At 35.1% G+C, this 18,662-nt stretch overlaps 3 protein-coding genes across 4 annotated transcripts; 1 reads left to right on the top strand and 2 right to left on the bottom strand.

Annotated features, from left to right (window-relative positions):
• Positions 1-1,490: 1,490 nt before the first annotated feature.
• On the top strand, positions 1,491-4,728 carry LOC147558965 (non-structural maintenance of chromosomes element 4 homolog A-like). 2 transcript variants are annotated; one of them, XM_086660715.1, is made up of 8 exons: positions 1,506-1,656; positions 1,718-1,915; positions 2,033-2,113; positions 3,067-3,316; positions 3,412-3,499; positions 3,812-4,028; positions 4,116-4,207; positions 4,336-4,728. In XM_086660715.1, exons 2-8 carry the CDS (start codon positions 1,729-1,731, stop codon positions 4,573-4,575), a joined length of 1,155 nt encoding a protein of 384 aa, XP_086516841.1. In that variant the 5' UTR covers positions 1,506-1,656; positions 1,718-1,728; the 3' UTR covers positions 4,576-4,728. The 2 variants fall into 2 exon arrangements, with proteins under 2 accessions (XP_086516840.1, XP_086516841.1); XM_086660714.1 differs by having other exon boundaries at positions 1,491-1,915.
• Positions 4,729-5,043: 315 nt separating this feature from the next.
• LOC147558964 (zinc finger CCCH domain-containing protein 14-like) lies at positions 5,044-8,813 on the bottom strand. The gene is made up of 3 exons (XM_086660716.1): positions 8,392-8,813; positions 7,374-7,431; positions 5,044-6,029 (listed from the first exon to the last, which is right to left on the bottom strand). Exons 1-3 carry the CDS (start codon positions 8,474-8,476, stop codon positions 5,267-5,269), a joined length of 906 nt encoding a protein of 301 aa, XP_086516842.1. The 5' UTR covers positions 8,477-8,813; the 3' UTR covers positions 5,044-5,266.
• A 3,333-nt stretch (positions 8,814-12,146) lies between these two features.
• LOC147558963 (uncharacterized) lies at positions 12,147-14,904 on the bottom strand. The gene is made up of 3 exons (XM_086657696.1): positions 14,572-14,904; positions 12,549-12,617; positions 12,147-12,387 (listed from the first exon to the last, which is right to left on the bottom strand). Exons 1-3 carry the CDS (start codon positions 14,785-14,787, stop codon positions 12,319-12,321), a joined length of 354 nt encoding a protein of 117 aa, XP_086513822.1. The 5' UTR covers positions 14,788-14,904; the 3' UTR covers positions 12,147-12,318.
• Positions 14,905-18,662: the final 3,758 nt, after the last annotated feature.

Below are 18,662 nucleotides of genomic sequence, written 5' to 3'. Positions count from 1 at the left end.
TATTGTGTCTTTGTAAAAATAAAGTTGACTACAAATATTTATAATTATTGTATCTCTGTTTATTTTCTTTTCAAGGCGAAATTAAAGTTTAAATTAGTAAATTAAGGTGGAGCGAAGAGTTAATGTATTGTCATAACTCAAAAGTGCAGTGGTTGGACACCCCTCTTAAGCCCATGAGGTTGTAGGATCGGAGTTTCGGTGAAAGCAGTTTGCCATTAAGATTTCTCCCATGTCATTTAGGTTATAAATAGTGTAATAATTTGTCGGGTTTTAAGTCTCTTTGTTGTTGGGCTTTAGGTCTCTTTCATTCTTGGTTTAATTAGATAGTTATCGTGCTTGTTGCATCTTCATGATATATCAATGCCTTGTAACGACTAACGTAGATCGTAGTCGAATTCTCAAAAAAAAAAATTGTAATTAAAATGGGTTGAGCTTTTACCAGATTGGCATTCACAAGGGGCGTGCGTGGATGAGGGGGTGCGAGTGGTGCTATCGCACCGCCCCCTTCTCCCTAGGCTCCTTTCTTGATATTTTTTGAAAAAAATAGCATCTCTATAACTTAAAATCTAATCTAGATTGTAAGATGAAATTAGCTCAACTTGTCCGCTACTGGCCTAACACCACAAGGGTCATGGTTTCAAGTCATTCAAGCTAGGTCCATTTTATTTTTTATGGTTTAATAGAAACACGAAAATCGAATCTAGATTGTAAGATGAAATTAGCTCAGCTTGTCCGCTACTGGCCTAACACCACAAGGGTCATGGTTTCAAGTCATTCAAGCTAGGTCCATTTTATTTTTTTTTGGTTTTATGGTTTAATAGAAACACGACTTGGACTACAATGGTTAAAAGCCCAATGTTATTTTTTTTTGTAAACCACCACTAGAGACTTCAAGGTAGTTAGTAGATTCTGTAATCATATGTTTAATTTGTTGTACTATTATAATTCGTATAATGAATTTTTAGGTTCATTACTTACAATAATACATAATATTTACTTTGAATAATTATTTGGGTGTATGATTTTTTTATGTACTATTGCGATATAAAGGGCCTAAATTAAAAATTCACATCGGATTGCAAAATTCTCAACCACACCACTGTCAAGCACTGGAGAGTCGGGGTTTCATGTCTCAAAGTAATCCATAGGAAAATCCTCCGTCACAAGTTAAGGAAATCTCCCCTTCTTCCTTCCATTTCTTCACCTCTCCCCTCCACTTCACTTTCTTGTCACTTCGTCGTCTTCACCGGTGCAGGTCGACGGCTAATTGTTTTTTTGACGACCTTCAAAATTAATAATAAATTTCTTTTTTTTTTGTTTCTGCAGGCAAAGATACTTATACTTTTGGTTGCCAGTCCACACATATTCAAAATCGTCAAATGAATAGGGCCGTCCGATCAGCGCCCTTATTGTACTTCATTATGTTTTTGACAAAAATACCCTTGTTAAGATTTTAGAAAGAGAAAGAGAAAAAAAAAAAAAAAAATTCTGTTTTCCGGTTCTTCAATTAGAAAAAGTAGAGCTCAGAATTTTAAAACTTTTAATCGTCAATAAATAGCTCAACTTCCCTAGCCTGAATACCTTGTCAATTAATTATCTCCAAATTAGGGTTTCACTTTTGGTTTTTATTCTTCTAAATTCTTCAGTCGTTTAATAGTTTATATTCACAGCATCTATAGAGTTCTAACGAATTTCGTTATCCCTCAAGAACTTCTAGGGTTTGTGATAATGGCGACACCAGTGAGACGTTGTTCTCGAAGTAGAACTAGGGCAAGCGAAGTAGAGTCCGCACTTAAGACTGCGAAAAGCGAACTAACGAGTAGTATAATGCAAACAGAAGTAAACGACCCTAATACTTTTGATAATCGGCTAGTTCTACGGTCTAAATATCGTGCAGTAAAGAATCTGATGAATCGTAAGAGAAATCCTTTCTACGATATTTTCTTTTATTGATCTTGCTATAGAATTAGGGTTTTTTTTTTTTGGAATTAGAATTAGGGTTTTATATGGGTTTTCTTTAATTCTTTTGCAGTTAAAAGAGACGAGATTGGAAGTCCGGATTCTGAGAAATTCGATTCCATATTCAGTGAAGTTGAACAGTTATATAAACTAGGTAATAAAATAAAGGCATTGCCAACCTTTTCTCCTTTTCTTCTATTTTAAATTAGTGGATACTCTTTCTAAGTCAGATCTGAAATCTGTTATTAGATAGTGGAATTTGTTTTTCTTCTAAGTCCGATCTGAAATCTGACTCGAGGTCTGAATTGACTAGAGTCAGATTTCTCAAACATTTGTTTTTGTTTGACTCGTGATGTCTGATCGTCTGAATGGCTGGTTTGGATTGATTTTGGGTGTCAAAGAATTTAGATGGACGAGTCAGATTTAGACAATGAGGAAAAATGTGGGTTTATGATCAAGGTCTTGTATATAGTGTGGAGATTCAATGGAACTGATTAATGTGAACATTGAAATTGATTTCTGACCCCATATGATGTTGGTCATTTTGACCTACTTATGGCATAGGAAGTGGAAAACTAGTAATGGGGTACCCTTAAGTTACCCTCTCTTACAACATGTAAGAAGACAATGTCGATAAATTTCGTGGAGTTCAGGTGTCTCTGTTTCCCCAATCTCTGAAGTTGTCTTGTCTGAGTCGGATTTATTTAGAGTTCAATTCAGACTTAAATATGTTGTCCTGAGTTGTGTTTAAGAAAGATCCAAGTTTAACTTTGCCAGTGAGTCAGAAAGCCGAAAGAAGAAAATAAAATTAATTTTTATGTGACTTGACTTTTACCGAAGCTGTGGACGTATTTCTGTGGTTTTAACATCAAACTTAAGCGCAACAGTGACCCTTTACCTAAAAACACACAACGGTAGCCATAATGGGCTAGCGTTCTTACAGTCAACAGGATACATGCTTTAGAGTTCTCCGTGCAATGTTTGTCCTTCGAGATACTCATAATTCACAGTGCCACATGATTAATACTATTGTGTTGATTGTTCATTCATAATATTTTTTCATTAAAGAGCTGTCGTTTTCTCATTCTTATTTTGTTGAGATTTCAGTTAGGATGCCCAAGGAACAAGTTATAGATGCTAAGGCTCTTCTATACATCACCGACACTTTGTCTACATCTGTAAAATCCCAGAACAGCGAAGGTGTCACTCCTACAGACTTTGTGACCTACCTGCTTAAAAATTTTGCCAATCAAAATCGAGTAGCAAGAACAGGGCGATCTAAAGTATCATTGGCTTGGAAGGATGTTGGTCTTGGTGTCTGTCACCTCTTTAGAAAGGTTTCAGGCTGCCGCACAATGTAAACAAATATCATACTTCCTTTAGAGAGAAACCCTATTAAGACTTTTTTTCTGTTAGTATCTTTCTCTAACTCTTCGCTAATTGTATTTGAAGGCTTGGTCCAATGGATTCTAAAATGAAGCAACGAAAAGCTTATCAAAGAAAGCGTACAAAGCTTATTGCTAGTGAAAGTCCCAAAGATGTAAGCTTCCTCCTCATTTTCATGTTTTTTTTCATGTCAGAAAAGAGGCAAACTGTTTTGTTCTATCAACTAGCTCTTGAGTGAACCTTTTTTGGTTTTTGGCTGACCAGTAATTGAATTTTCCTTAGTGTCGCTGGAACCAATACACAGTCAATAAGACTACCATCTAGTAACTATTTGAATCATGAACACCTCCTGTTTTGTCGATACCTGAAAAAAATAGTGTATTACGATATTCGCTAACGAGCTTAAATGTTGAACTCTTTTACGGTGGGGACACCAAATTTCACTTGAACGGATTGCTTTGTGCAGCTGGACGATGCAAGGGAAAAAGAGAGAATAGATACCGACAAAAACATGGCAACTATGTTTGGTATCTTAAAGAAGGAAAGGAGTGTGAAGCTTGAAGATGTGGTTCTCAACAGAAATTCATTTTCCCAGACAGTAGAGAATTTGTTCACTCTATCGTTTCTTGTGAAAGATGGGAGAGCTGAAATAACTATAGATAACGGTGGTTGTCATCTAGTGTGTAAGATTCATTTTCCATACTTTCTTCTTTTTCCCTGTTTTTCCCAAGTTTGTTCCTCGTTATGTAATGGTCGATATATTCTGCCAGCTCCTAGGAACGCACCAGCTGCCACTGCGATTGCCTCAGGCAATGCTAGCTACAACCACTTCGTATTCAGATTTGACTTCAGAGACTGGAAGGTACTTTCTTAGAAAACGCTTCTAGATCTTCTGTTAGCTGTTTATCTTTTATGTTATCAATTTAAAAGTTCTTTCAAATATGATAATGAACTTTTTCATTTATCTCCACCCTTGATCTTTTTGTGCAGTTGATGAAGGATTCCGTGGATATAGGAAAGGAGCTTATGCCTCATCGGTGTCAGCCAGACATCTTAACTCAATCTCAAGGACCTCAAAGCCACCCTGCTACCACAGCACCAGTCAGAAAGTCGTGTAGGAATCAAGGTCTTGTCGTACAAGAAAAATCAATTGTCAAAAACTCCCCTGAAAATGATAACCCAAATACAATTCTCTCTCCAATGCGAATGCGTAAACGTAAGATTCGATGATTGTTGGTGGAGAACAAGCAACATTCGCTTGTTTAGATTTTTTTTTTCCGATACAGTATAGGTTCTTTGAATTTATTATTGCTTGTATATTTTTCTACTATCAGTGTATATAAAAAATTAAAAATATATTAGGGAGGATTTTCTTTCTGTTTCCTTCTCGACTTATTTGAAATTTCAATTAGTGTGATCTGGTGCTATTGAAATTTGGTTCTGTAGTTATTTGCCAGGACCATGTTATTTGGTCTAAGTTATCTTTGGACTAAGATTTCATCATGGGCCACGAAATGACTGAAAGGACCATTATAAAACCCTAATCAAAACACAAGAATTAAGTATGAAGACAAAGTATTAGTTTATGTAAGTTCCGAACTATTAAATTCCAAGTCAAAATCAGTTGATTTGGTTTTGCTGGTCGACAAAAGCTACTAGGTAAAGTCTGGTTCAAATAGTGTGCAAGCAGAACGAACATATCGCTACTCAAATTTTCATTCAGACTGGTAAAACATTCAGTAGTAATCAGGCTAATCTAGATCCAGAATAGCTCTAATAAACAACACATGCTGAAAACAACACACCTAAAAAGCAAAAGGAATAACAGAAAACAGGAGAACAAAAACACCTACAGTAAACCAAAATTAACGATTCGGCAACTATTAAGACATCTGACTATTCTCAATGCGGTAGAAGAACCTCATATGGAAGACTTTCGCAATTCGGTAGCACCGTGAGCAAAGTGGCACCTTTCTCCGAATGTGCATGACCCCTTGGCAAAGTTCCCACACAGTTTTGTCTTAAAGTTATTTGCCGACGGTGCAGCAGCTGCTGATGGTGCAGGATAGTGGTTCTTCACAGATCCTGTTGCCGCACCAACATTAACAATTAGTTCGCGAACCATGGCGCTGGCTTGCTTGATCTGATCAAAGGTTCCCTCCAGCTCAATGTTCTTCAAGTTTGGATCCGATTCATGTTCTCGAATTGCTAGTTTGGCTCCGGTTAAACGACAGATCTGTTTTGAGTTAACGCCACCTTTTCCGATGATTGCTCCAGCAAGAGATGCATCTACACTGATCTTAGCTGTCGCAGATGCACCAAAACTTGCTGCTGCAGAATGGTCTACTGGTGGAGGTTGCTGCTCGTATCTGTTCATAGAAGGCGGACCCATAGCCCGTCGGTCTTGAAACGACGTTGATTTTCCAAGTTCTCTCTCTCCATGTGCGAAATGGCATTTGTCTCCAAATTTACAGCCTTCTGCAGAGTTAAATTTGTTGCACATTTTGGTTTTAACAGATGATGGAGAAGAAAGATCAGGCACCATTGGTGGACCAACTGGGTTTCTTGAAGCTGGTTGAAAAGCTTGATTTCCACTCAAGTTTGTCATTTGGGACACTGCATGAATACCACCAGGGAAATAATGCAAGAAATGGCAGCCCTCACCAAATGGACAACCGTCAGTGCTGCACCAAAATTGTAAAAGAACACAAATCAGAAACAAAGCTTGCACTTATTTGCAAAACAACAGGAGAAAAAAGCTGCAGATGACAAGCTCAAAAGAGGCAAACAAGAAGATTGGTATCCATTAATTATAAAACAGAAGTGGAGGACTTAAACATTGAAGCATAAGCTTATAACTGGAGATCGTTGTTGATAACAGCATTTGATTGGATTACTCAAATGAAAAAAAAAAGCATGCTATGTTATATTACAAAGAAATATTTGACACAAAATGGGTGACAAACCAAATTGGTTGACAAATGCACTTCCATGCCAATGAATCTTTTGTTCCTCTGATTTAACATGCCACAACAAATTCATCATCTTAGCTTCAGCCGTATATAATTCTAACCACCGACATAGGCATTCAAAAGAGAGATAACAAGTAGATAAGAAAAGCCACAACTGTTGCCTCAATACATACGTTAGTATTTACCCTCTTTTGATAGATATGTGGTTCCCCCAATACATACTTTAGTATTTACCCAATTACCCCCTTTTGATAGATATTTTTACTAGCGAGCAAACAACTTCCTATTTGTCTGCTCCACCGCCGACCTCAACTGTAAATTATACGGTTTTTAGCAGTTACTAATATACCTAAATCTGTGAAACTGGAATTTGTGCAGAAGGTTCACGTATATGTGTGAAATTGGAACTCTCAGTTGGTTAACCAAAAGAACAACTTACCCAAAAACTATCTTACAACAAACCACCTAAGAGTTATTATTTTATGCACACGAAAGAGACTTCAATGGAAACTTAAACATAAGTAACTACAAGGAAATGATGTAAACAATGCCCGAAAAAATTACGCCTTTTAGCAAAAAATATCAGTAACTTCAAAATGGAAAACGAAATCAGCATACTTTCACAATCTAACATGTATTCAATCATTTATTACAAACACACTCCAACCAGATGCAACATTACTTCACCAAATTACCTGAAGAGAATATATGTAACTGTTTTAGTTAAGTGCTACTATATGGATACAGTAAATTCCAGCAGACATCTTTTGCTTCTCAATACAAAGTTATAAACTGAGAAGCAACTGCTTTTGAGCTGCATTTTTTTTCTGGCAAGTGATTCAATAAAATTTTACTCTTACAAAAGCCTCTGTTTGCTTCATTGAAATAAAAGTTATATGGACCTGTATCATAGCTTTAGATGTTCAATTCATTAGCCGTGACAATAAAATTTTATATTGTGTAAATTGTGAAGTTAACCCTGATTTAGTACAAACATTTGCAAGAAGCATATGTACATTATGAGTATTTGTATATTAGACAGGTTAAGATTACAACCTGAAAAACTTGGTGCATGGCTTTGATTTGCTTCCTATACCAGTTGAAAACTCCATTTCTGTTGCAGAACATTAATTACTTCTTCTCAGTTAAAGTTTCTGTGAGTTATTAAGATGATACTTCACAAAATCTAACATATTGATTAATTAGCTTCGTGATGAAAACACCCTCTATCAAAATTTTAAAATGTAACTATGAATAGATGATAAATTGAAATGGAAGAAATTATTAATGACATTAAAGATTTCTTTGTTTTTCTCCTTCAATAAACAAACGTAGCAACGATAGTATTTTACATCCTTCCCTCTTTTTTCCCTTCGATAAGTGAATCAAACTAAGGATACACACATGCTTCTTTTTTCCTTTAATTTGAAAGAATAGATTATCTCATTTACTCTTAATTTTAAATGGTATTTTCTAGAACAAAAGTATCTAGTCATTAATTCATAGTTCCGATGAGAACTAGTGGAGAGAGAAACTTTAGAAGTCCTTAAACTCCATAGAACAACAAAAATGATCGCCGTTTACCGCCCCATCACCACTCACCAATGCTATGCACTTAACATATTTATGCTTACATCAAGCAATAGCTAACCTAAACACATTTTCTTCTTCACCTTGTTGAAAAAAATCATTTTCAGCTTATACCTTTCTATCTTAAGCATTTTTACAAGTTTAATCATGAACAGGTTCAAGTTTTATCTTTCAAATATCATGAACAAGTTCATCCTTTCAAATTTCTTACCTTGGAAAAGAGTAGGGTAAAGCCTAAAGGTACTCAAGGTCTATGAAGGAAGGGCAAGCATGTTTGGGCCATTAACACAAAACCCTAATCATACAGGATTCAACTCAAATTCAACTTCTCAAATAGGCTATATAAATCATGAAAAGCAGTTAAATTAAACAGAACCACTATCCTAACTCCAAAAAACTAGAGCAACAAACTAGAGTAAAAAAGCAAAACCCTAATTGTAACTAAGACAAAAAAATGAGAACTAGAAGATGAAGAAAGAGAAACCTTGTTTGTTCCGTTTGAATCCGCCATTGCCATTTAGAGCACCACCATCAGGCATCCCTCTCTTGCGATTAGGTCCAAAATCCATGGAGGTAATTATAGATTTTAAGAAAGATTCCAACTTTTCTCTTACCAAAGCGAAACCCTAGACAGAGAGAGTAAAAAAAATCTAGGGTGTCCGCTAAAACAATAGTGAGAAGCTCGGAGAGGTGAGGAAAATAGAAAGATCGAAAGAGAGTGTGGAAGGTGGGGAAGAAGAAATAGAAGTGAAAAAAGGATTTGGGGATTAGGTTTGAAGTGACGAAATAATAAATTTTGGGTGGAGTTTTAGATTCCGCCCTTTCAGATGATGAAATATTGAAATCCAACGAAAATATTTCCCATTCACGTGCTCTCTCCTTGACCGCCTGACGGCTTATGAGAGCTTCAATTTGATGGCCCAAGGGGGGTTTCATAGGGCGCCGTTTTTGTTAAAGGGCCTCCCATAAACACATTGACTTGGTCAATGATCAATTGTCATTGGTCAAGCTTGGGTATGCATGTCCCTTTGCAATGGGTTTAAAATCCACTTTGAGACTTTATATCACCCACATTAGTTAGTTTTCCCTGTAAATCTTATATCACCCACATTAGTTAGAACGGGCTCAAATCACCGAATTCATACATCATCTCACATTGTTGTTGTTTTCAAACTCCGAAATCAAGAGGTAACTTCTGTTGGAGTCGGTGTCAATTTTGGCTCGACCCGACTCGTCAAACTCAGAAACGGAAGGCGTCGTTGCGTTCGTCTCGTCGAGCTCTTCAATTTACAGCCAAGAATCACTCAAATCCTTTTCTGGATGAATGAAAAATTCAAGTTTAAAGTTTGGACGATGATCGGTTGAAATAGGGACTAAAGCGTCAAGTTGGACAAAGTCACTTTGGGGGTTGTTTGAGCGAACCACGCACGTCCAAATCTGGACGGTTGGCGTTCAGTTTGCAGGAATTCGCGAGATCTGACGGCCGTGCTTTATGACAAGCGGGACAGCGTTGGGACGACGTCTAAAGCGTTGGATCAGACAGATCCAACGGACCGCATCATCCCCGCGTCGGGCAGAAAGCGGGCTACATCCAATCTGTCTATCTAACGATCATTTCTCTCCTCCGTCGGGTGCCACTTGGTGTGGATCTAAGGGATGGAGTTTCTTCCGAGTTTTGTAGAGAAATCTGACGCTCCAGATTATAATCGACTATAATATTCAGTTATACTTCACCTTTTGTCCCTAGTTCTGAATAGGTGTGTCCTTTTAACCCAATAGACACATGTATCCATTCAATTCCTATATAAACAACCCAAAACCATTCCAATTCTCATTCCATTCATTCTCTTCTTTTCTTCTAACAATTAGTCTTTTGTGTGTCTGGAATACTGATTGGTAAGCAATTCTAGTATATTTAGAAAAATGAAGAAAGAAGTTTTGAGTGAAGTTATAATCTAAAGCGTCTAGAAGATTCAAGTCCATTTTTTTGTTCTCTTCTCTTCTAACAATTAGTATTATGTGTGTCTGGAATACTAGTATCACTAGAAAAAGGAAGAAAAAAAGTTTTGAGTGAACTTATAATCTTAAAACGTCTAGAAGATCCAATCGCATCAGTCCAAGAGCTCATATTATTAACGAAGGTTCGCCCGCTTTCAGAATATAGAAGTCCCATCTTAAAATTCTGAAAGGATAATCGTTGTATCCCGAAGGCATACACCCTAACGTTTGGTACTGTTACAGGGGTGTAAAATGTCTTAAGGAAAGAGAATTTATTCTCGCCTCGACTCCATTATCTTTTGTCTATCTCGGTTAATCTGAAAGAAGGAATTACTGATAAAGACGGTATTCGCTTATCGTTTATCTCTCTATAACTTAGAGAAATGAAGTTCCCTACTTCAACCCAGACTCTAGCTTGATCAAAACCAGACAAAGTTAAAGTAAACTCAAACCATAACCAGAGAAACAACAACTTCTTTATTGCAAACCACCATGGATGATTTCAAAAAATTTGGGGAAATAAGAAAGGACGTAAAAGAATCAATTTTTGGATATGATTCAGTCTCTAAAGAAGTATATAAACATTCCCTAACATATATTTACATGTTTGATGATTTATTTTTTGGTTATATGAAGAAAAAAATTGGAGAGCATTAAGGGTAATTTGGTCTTGTTCAACCGAATTTGTGTGTAAATTTCAGTTATACCAACTTAAATTTATCTCCTAAAATAACAGAGTAGAAAGCCTAAGATGGAATGAGTAGGGTCATACCGAAATGGTAAGAGAAAATTCGGTTCGAGCATACTAAGAAAACTACAGTACCAAAGGTAGTTTACAGAGAGATTTGTTGTTTGGACCTCCTTTCGTATAATTGACTTGCTGTTTAGACTTTCTTTTTTCGGTGTTGCACGTTAGACTCCCTTTTGACAGAATCACTCGAGAATATTCTGTCTCTAAAGTTATACTTTAAAAAATTTCAAGTTTACCCTTATATAATCAATATTGCACCTTGTAACCCCCTCGTACATTTAACTCATCTTCTTCTATCTTTAACTCATCTTCTTCCTCAGAAACCTTAATCATTTAATCCCTCAAATTAAATAATAAACTTATGTGGATTTTCTTCTCTGAGTCTACTGCTTGTGCATCACAGTTGGGTTATATAAACTTAGGGAGATTTACACAAATTCCACTAGATTTACTGTGCATAAATTGATTCAAAAGGCCCATCTTCTTGCTGAATTATAACAAAACGAAAAAGAATGGCAGACATCCCTCATGATTGATTTTAGAGTTCACATTCTTACAGTAGTAAATGGAGGATAAGTTTTCTCTCACCAATTACAACATATGCTGTCTCATCAAAAAAGAAATTACAACATATGCTTTCTTCTTTCCCTCTCTAAAATAAAAAATCAGAACTCTTCTTCTGCCATCTCAGGTTTGGATGTTTCATTCAGAGCATCTCCATTGGTAAGTGTTCTACAGTGTTCATGTTTCTTCTTTACTTTAATTGAATGGAAGTTTTATGTGATGAAATTTATATGATTTGTTGTTTTGGATTTTGGGGTTTGTTTTGTTTCAATGCTCCATGAAATATATGAAATGGGTTGTTAAAGAAAGTAGCTATTAATGGTCATCAATGGAGTTTTTGTAGTTTGTTAGTTTTATATTACATGTTATCACTTACTCTACAGTGTTCATGTTTTTATATCTTTGTTTTTGATCTTCTATTTGTCCTGTTATTTATAATGTAATTGCACAAAGATTAATGAAATTTTGATGAAGAAAATGAGGGAAGATTAGAGGAAACTAGCTTGTGCAATATTTCTCTGTTTTGTTTCGGTTGTTTTTAGTGTCACAGATCCTAATGACCTTAAATTTTGATTGATTTCAAAAATGGGATTAGAAAACCCAGAGCTTCTAAATTGGAATGATAATGGAGATGATCCATGTGGGTTTAGTTAACTTGTGGGCTACCATAGTACCAACGGGTTTCCATGCTTTTAAGGACGTATGTTTTGTTTCCGCATTTTATATTTGGAGAGTAAAACTCAAAATATACGTTTCTAACGGTTTTCTTTCTAAAACAGAATATTACGACGTTGGCCTAGAATATGAGGTCTGAAGACTAATAGACTGAAATTCCTAAAGCTAGGGAACTTCTTAGATAAAGCATACGAAAGCAAGCACACAACATTCACCTAATAAACTAGTTTAAGTAAAGTGAATGGACCGCCTTTTGTAATTGAAATGCAGCTCCATTTTATAAATGCATTCATGACATAGTTCAAATTCCTTACATCAATGCTGCCATAATAGAAAGCTAAACCATATCCATCCACTCTATCTCTTATTAAGAGCTACTAGCTTGCAATTTCAATTATTATTAGCGAACTATCTATCGACAGTTCAACCCTTGGTTCCAGTCTGGCGAACGAGTCCTCTTTTCCAACGTAAGCCACATGCATTGCACAGATTCTGAAATTATTAAAAAAATGTTACTGAAAAGTTAACTCAAAACATATAACGGAAATAATATGTCATGACTTTGCAAGATATTGTAGTAGTTGGCATTGCCGTAGTAGATTGCACAACATTAAAACAAATGTTGGGACCTAATTTTGCATAAAGAAAATTACCTCGCCCGAGGGGCCTCTGCGCCATGCTGGACTCCAGTTCGCTTTGCAGGAATAGCATTTGTGCATGTCCTTCGAAATTTCAGAGTAAATAAGAAATTAATAAGGCACAAAAAATCAATTATCCTCGCGTTCCAAGCAACACCTTCTCGAACAAATTTGGGACATCATAACAAGGATAACATGCAATATTTGTCTCATTTTAAAGATTAACCACCTTAATGAAATGAATGCATATGTGGAATCTAATATAGAGATTTACATGTAATATTGATTTCTAAGTGTTCATCTTCATCACCTTCATCTCAATTTCTCATTTTAAAAAAATTCTTCTCTGAAAATCTGTTAGGAAGAAATCTTGTAGATTATTTCTAAGGTTTGGGAAAAAAAATAACCTAGAAGATCTGGGTAAACAAAATCGACTTAAAATCGGAGTGCTTGTAAGGTGTTTGGGTCAAGCCACCAACACAAAAGTCGGGTTCTTTTAGCAACACCCTCTTTTGTGTTCTTTGTTTTGCATTTTGTATGTTTCCTTCTCTTAAAAAAAAATCTTTGTCTCATGTGTAACTCTTTTTTCCCTTCGATCTTTTTTCATTTTTTAAAATCTAGAACTCGCCTTTCTCTTTCAGAAGTATTTCATTCATCTCTATACATGACTTGAATGTTTCGCAATATTTAACATCTAATTATACATCTTTATGTTTTTTCTTTTTTAAATTTACTTTAAATTCAGATTCAATTTAAAACCCACAAGTGAAAAGGACCATTATTTTCAAAGGGAAATACTGAATGTACAAAGGATTTTGTCCTTTTTGACAAAATTCTTGTCTTGATGAGTCAGACGGGTAAAAGAACGATCTAGATTAAGGTTAAATTTTGAAAATTTTTGTTTTTTAGCTAAAATGAGTCATTAAATCAAGGATTTTGTCATTGTAGCACTTGCCACTTACCAAACCTTTATCTTCCTATTGTGAAACCACTATTTACTAAAACTGAAACCCATCAAACAATGGGCTTTAAATGCTAAATGACAATATGACACACTTGTAAAATACTGGTAATTGAATAATCCAAAACTTAATGTCATTCATTTGTGTAAAAGAGCCGTTTCTTTTAACAACTACTGGGTCAAATAGCCTTGGATAATAAGTTCATTTTTTTCTTTGAGATCAATTGATTTTGACAGTAGGAAATATGCATTTTGTTTTCGCTCACTCAAAATCAACGAACTCTGATAACGACATGTACATTTTCTATTTTTACTAAAATCATTCTATTCGTATAACAAGAAGTACAATTGTGATGTAGATCACTTCTTAATTCGCTTGTCTATACACCCAAAACATTACTTACTCGTAGTGAACTTTTAACCTATATGGAAAAAGATGGCCTCAATCAAAGAACGAAAAGGCAAACAAAATTTGTGCCTTTTCGAAGCTCATAGTTGATTTTGTCTTGTACCATAAAATATTTGGTATAATGGTTGAGAAGATTTTGGGTATGTTCGAAACCAAAACCCTTTTTAGGGTTGTCTTTTAACCTCACAAGCCCTTTTCTTTATTCTTTTTTTCTTCTGAAAATGATAAACCAAGTTCATAACGATAACCAGAAAGCAGTAAAGCAACAAGTTACAAATTCACGAACACAACATAAAAGAAAAGATTTGATAATTTTTTAATGGATGATTTTGAAATGGTAATAAAATATTTTTAAGCTACTCCATTAAAGTTTTTTTCATTATACTCCATTGAAGTTAAGGGTAACCAACTTTGCATGCATGTGAAAAGAAAGATTTGGATATTGTATTTTAAAAACTTCTCAAGAAATAGAGATTTTTAGTAAAAAATATGATTTGATTTCTTACCAACAATATGAAAAAAGTTAGGTTCAAACAACATGGGGACTTGGGGAGGATAGATCGTACTAGGGACACACATACATGTAAATGTGTATTTGAAACAGTATGATTCGAACCCTAGTTTCCCAGTAGATAAATGTATATATATATATATATATATGTATTTACCTCAGCAGGTCCTGGAGGAGGAAGAAGAAGAGTGAAAGGCATGGGAGCAACAGCAACTGGAACAGGCAGTGGTGGAGCAGGGAAAGGAGGTACTGGGTTAGGTTGGATAGTAGGGTTGATTTGGGTTGGCAATGGACCCAATCTCAATGTACAATCAACTTGATCATGATCAACCTTGGTCTCTTGAGAAGAAACTGATCCTTGAGTAAAACTCATGATGTAAACTGCAGAAGTACAAACCCTAGCTAGTTGCTACTTCTTTAAAGAAGATATGATGCTTGGAAAAAGAACACAATGTATTTAAGACGGAGAAAAAGAAATGGCAAATGCTACAACCACTTAGTGTTTGACATACATCCTCACTCAGTAAATTGCTAGCATGATCTGTGCCCTTAATTTAAAATTATAGAGATATTCAGATAAAATCGATGAAAATATGTGGTCTGGATGATGTTATGTCAAACTTTTAGTAAAACTTGAAGTAAAATTACAAAGAAAAGAAGCATCTCTAATTTGAAATTAGTAACAATGAAAGAAGAACAAGTGTTAGTAAATAACAAAAAAATCATTACAAATTCAGTGGTGGGTGGCTAAAGAATCTGCCACAACCACCCAAGATGCCTTTGTGTTGTTTGTAATGCTTATCACGAGGATAATGAGAACTCCTAGTTCTTGTCTTTTTTTAATGGAAACAAGTTAGAGCTCTCAATCTGATTTAGATTTTTGATTTTTTGTTATTCACATTCACTCCAATTCTTGACATAATAGTACCTAATTGAAAAAAAAACAATCGAACACTTCTTATGTTATTTACTTTTCAACCGTACTCTCCCTATGTCGTATTATATACGTGAACAATACGACAAAAAAGAAGAAATTACATTAGGGAAGCTTCGAAACTTCTCGAAAGTTCACCTTGAAGTTGCGATTAGTTCCGAGTTTGTTGTTGTCTCACTATAGATTTAATTACAGTTGTTACCGTTATTTAACTTCGGACCAGTGTAATGCTATCTTCCTTTGCGGTCACATTCTTTCTTTGATTGCATTGTCTATGTGGAATGTGGACGATACGACAAATAGCAAAAACTTCAAATTTTAGGAAAGTTTTGAAGCTTCCAAAAACTTAACTTTGAACCCCCCACATCCGTTACGATTTTCTGGTTGATCCATGGGACATTTAATTGAATAGTGATGTAGACGCAGCGGAAAGTAAAGAAGATAAATAAAGAAAGGGAAGAACGATTAAATAACTGAAATACTTAAACTTCGATTGATTTTCTCTTCAAGATGTAAATGATAATGACAGACTGGACCTCATTTTATAGGAACTTAGACTCTTCTAGATAGACTCAAATTGGACTTTCCAAAATAACGAAAGTACTTAAACAAAGCAACTTCCTAAACCTAGACTCAATAAGAATCTTATTAAACTTAGACTCTTTCTAAAACCCTAATAGCTAGGCCGAGTGGCCTAGGTGGATGAGCCGGCCGAGAGGCCCATTGACGGTTTATCTGGCCCGGTCTTATCTGCATCAAATAGCTAGAAATATATAACTCAAGTAATTTGGAAACCTATCAAGGAATGTCTTTTTTTCGCCCTTTTAGTATTTCTTCTCATTTTCAAGTGATATTTCATATTCATTGTCATGGTTGAGCAAAACAAAAGTTACCACACTTCTTCATCATAATACGGGCTATGTTCTTATTTCCAAGGTTTTTTATTGTTTTCTATTTTCATTTTTATGGTTATATATGTAAGAAGATTGATTGTTTTAAAATTTTTAAGCTAACCAATCATTTCTGGATAAGATATTTAAAAAATGTGCACTTTTAAGACTTATTTTTGACAGGAAATTCAAATCTCCCTTAAAAATATCTTGGCTCGTGATTCTTTGAGCTCGAGCTGGCGGCCGTTAGATTCATTGAGAATCCAGCACCAAATCTTTACATCCAGATATGGAAAGTTAATTATATAAAAATGGACCTTATATAACTATTTATTTACAAAAGATGCCATCTTCTCTGTGTTTCTTCCATTAATCAGATAAGAAATTACACAAGTTATTATCTCTCTAAAATTCCTAATCTAGTCGGAAAAGCTGAATTGGTAATGGAGAATTTGCTCAAGTAAGTAAGTAAGGAGCATTATGTCTTTCACGGGTTCATCAAAAGGTAGTTCCACCGATCTTCCTTCCATAAACATGGTCAAGATTAAATCCATTATAAGGAGTAACATTAGCTTCTAAAAATCCATCACAATTAGCTTTTAATAATCCATCACGAATTGCCAATTTCTTAATTGTGGTCTAAAGACGATACATTGATCTACCCCTTTATAACATCTGGATCAGCTCTGCTATAGAATACACCATTAAAATCGCACCTCCAAGAACTCTTCTCTTGCATTTGGAACATCTTCTTGATTCATCAAATTTGGATATTCATCCTTATGACCATCTCTTTCAAAAAGTGAAATTTTTTAATTTTGGGATAATGTTGTTGCTAATGGACAACCAAATGTTTCTCCTCTAACGATTATGTAATCATAATCATCATTCATATGGAAAGTTCTAATGATTCATGCCTCACCGTATGAGCTCGAGCTCACTGAATCACGCCTCAAAATCTTTTGTTCATAATGATTCATAGATTTTTCAAATCTTCAGGTCCCTCGATTATCTTGTAAATTTTATGATGTGGTGAAAGAATAAGATAACCTTGAGAATAAAAGCGAATTAATTACAGGAAATTATTTCAAATTGAAACACGATTCTCTCTCGAAAACCACAAAACGAACGGTAGACCTACTTAAATTTCTCGATTTTCTTGGGCTTATTCTCAAGAGATTTTTAGTTTCTATATTGGTGTGATTTTTAGTTCTCAAATCTCCACAGGCTATTCTTCAAAATCTCTGTTAAGGTACTATTCTCTTCTTCAAAAATTTGGAAAAGTTTCAACACCCTAAAATAAATATGCTCATTGATTTCAAAAAAATTTGTGTTCTAGTTCATCTTCAGTTTATCTCTTGAAAACTTTGTTACTGTTATTATTGTTTGATATTTTTGCAAATCGTTTGCAAACAACTACAATATGTTGCAACAACTTTCTATATTTTTTGCATTAAGTTTGCAATAAGCATGCAAATCAATTTTCACTTTCTTTCTTTAAAACCTAAACTCAGTTTGCAAAGACTAGCAAACAGCTAAAATGATTCAAACTGCTTATAACCGCTTGCAAATTATTTACAAACTACTTGCAAAGACTTACAAAGTGTTTGCAGAGTGACTCAAATTGTTTACAAAGGCTTTCACATTGTCTACAAATGATTAGAAACTGTCTGCAAAGGCTCGCAAGATGATTGCAAACTGTTTGCAAAAGTGATTCAAATTGCTTGTAAAGGCTTGCAAACTGTTTGCAAAGGATTGCAAACTATTTCTAAGGGATTGAGGAATTTTCTGAAAGGACTCCAATGATTTGCAGTAGTTTGCAGTGTCATGCAATTGCTTCCAAACTCAACGCAGTAGTTTGCATTAGTTTGCAACTTGTTGTAATTTGTTTACAAAGGTTTGCAATTGAAGCTTGAAAATTGAGAAAACAAAAACAAACGAAGAAGAAAAGAAGCAGAAGAAGATGGGGATTGCTTAGGGGCGCCTTTTGGGTCATATGGGGTGCGCATACAGACGGAGGCCCCTCTAGCAATTTTTCGGTGCGCTTATTATCCTCCAAAAATAGTCATTGATAAGTACTAGTTATGACTTTGTAAGTATCTGTTTTCTGTCTAGTTTTCAAACTAGTTTCTCAAATTCGTCCCATTAGTAGCGGGACAGGATGGGAGCTTGACAATTGGTAATAGTCATTCCTAATTAAAGCCCCTCGTATTCGAGCATCGCAAATCTACACTCTGGAATCTATTGCACCAAGAATGATATCTCATCGGCAATCTATTATAGTATTTGTCGTGTTTGTAACAAAAATAAGTTGTGCCTTTAGTTTTTGGGGGTAGTAGTTGGACACCCACTCCCCAATATAGAAGTCCCAAGTTTTATCCCATAGAAGTAGAAATCTTAGATTTATTGAGTTTGGTTATAAAT

Source organism: Eschscholzia californica, unplaced genomic scaffold, assembly GCF_041429995.1.
Source record: "Eschscholzia californica isolate CP2 unplaced genomic scaffold, dmEscCali1.0.p SCAF_2, whole genome shotgun sequence".
Taxonomy (NCBI): domain Eukaryota; kingdom Viridiplantae; phylum Streptophyta; class Magnoliopsida; order Ranunculales; family Papaveraceae; genus Eschscholzia; species Eschscholzia californica.
This window is presented reverse-complemented; position numbering and strand designations above follow the sequence as displayed.

Coding starts and splice junctions, on each gene's coding strand:
- LOC147558965 (XM_086660714.1), top strand. CDS start 1,729: ATGGCGACACCAGTGAGACGTTGTTCTCGAAGTAGAACTAGGGCAAGC. Junction 1,916..2,032: donor AGTAAAGAATCTGATGAATC/GTAAGAGAAATC, acceptor ATTCTTTTGCAG/TTAAAAGAGACGAGATTGGA. Junction 4,208..4,335: donor TTGACTTCAGAGACTGGAAG/GTACTTTCTTAG, acceptor CTTTTTGTGCAG/TTGATGAAGGATTCCGTGGA.
- LOC147558964 (XM_086660716.1), bottom strand. CDS start 8,476: ATGGATTTTGGACCTAATCGCAAGAGAGGGATGCCTGATGGTGGTGCT. Junction 7,432..8,391: donor ATTCAAACGGAACAAACAAG/GTTTCTCTTTCT, acceptor GTTCTGCAACAG/AAATGGAGTTTTCAACTGGT. Junction 6,030..7,373: donor CCATGCACCAAGTTTTTCAG/GTTGTAATCTTA, acceptor ATTTTGGTGCAG/CACTGACGGTTGTCCATTTG.
- LOC147558963 (XM_086657696.1), bottom strand. CDS start 14,787: ATGAGTTTTACTCAAGGATCAGTTTCTTCTCAAGAGACCAAGGTTGAT. Junction 12,618..14,571: donor CTCCTCCAGGACCTGCTGAG/GTAAATACATAT, acceptor GAAATTTCGAAG/GACATGCACAAATGCTATTC. Junction 12,388..12,548: donor GCAGAGGCCCCTCGGGCGAG/GTAATTTTCTTT, acceptor TAATAATTTCAG/AATCTGTGCAATGCATGTGG.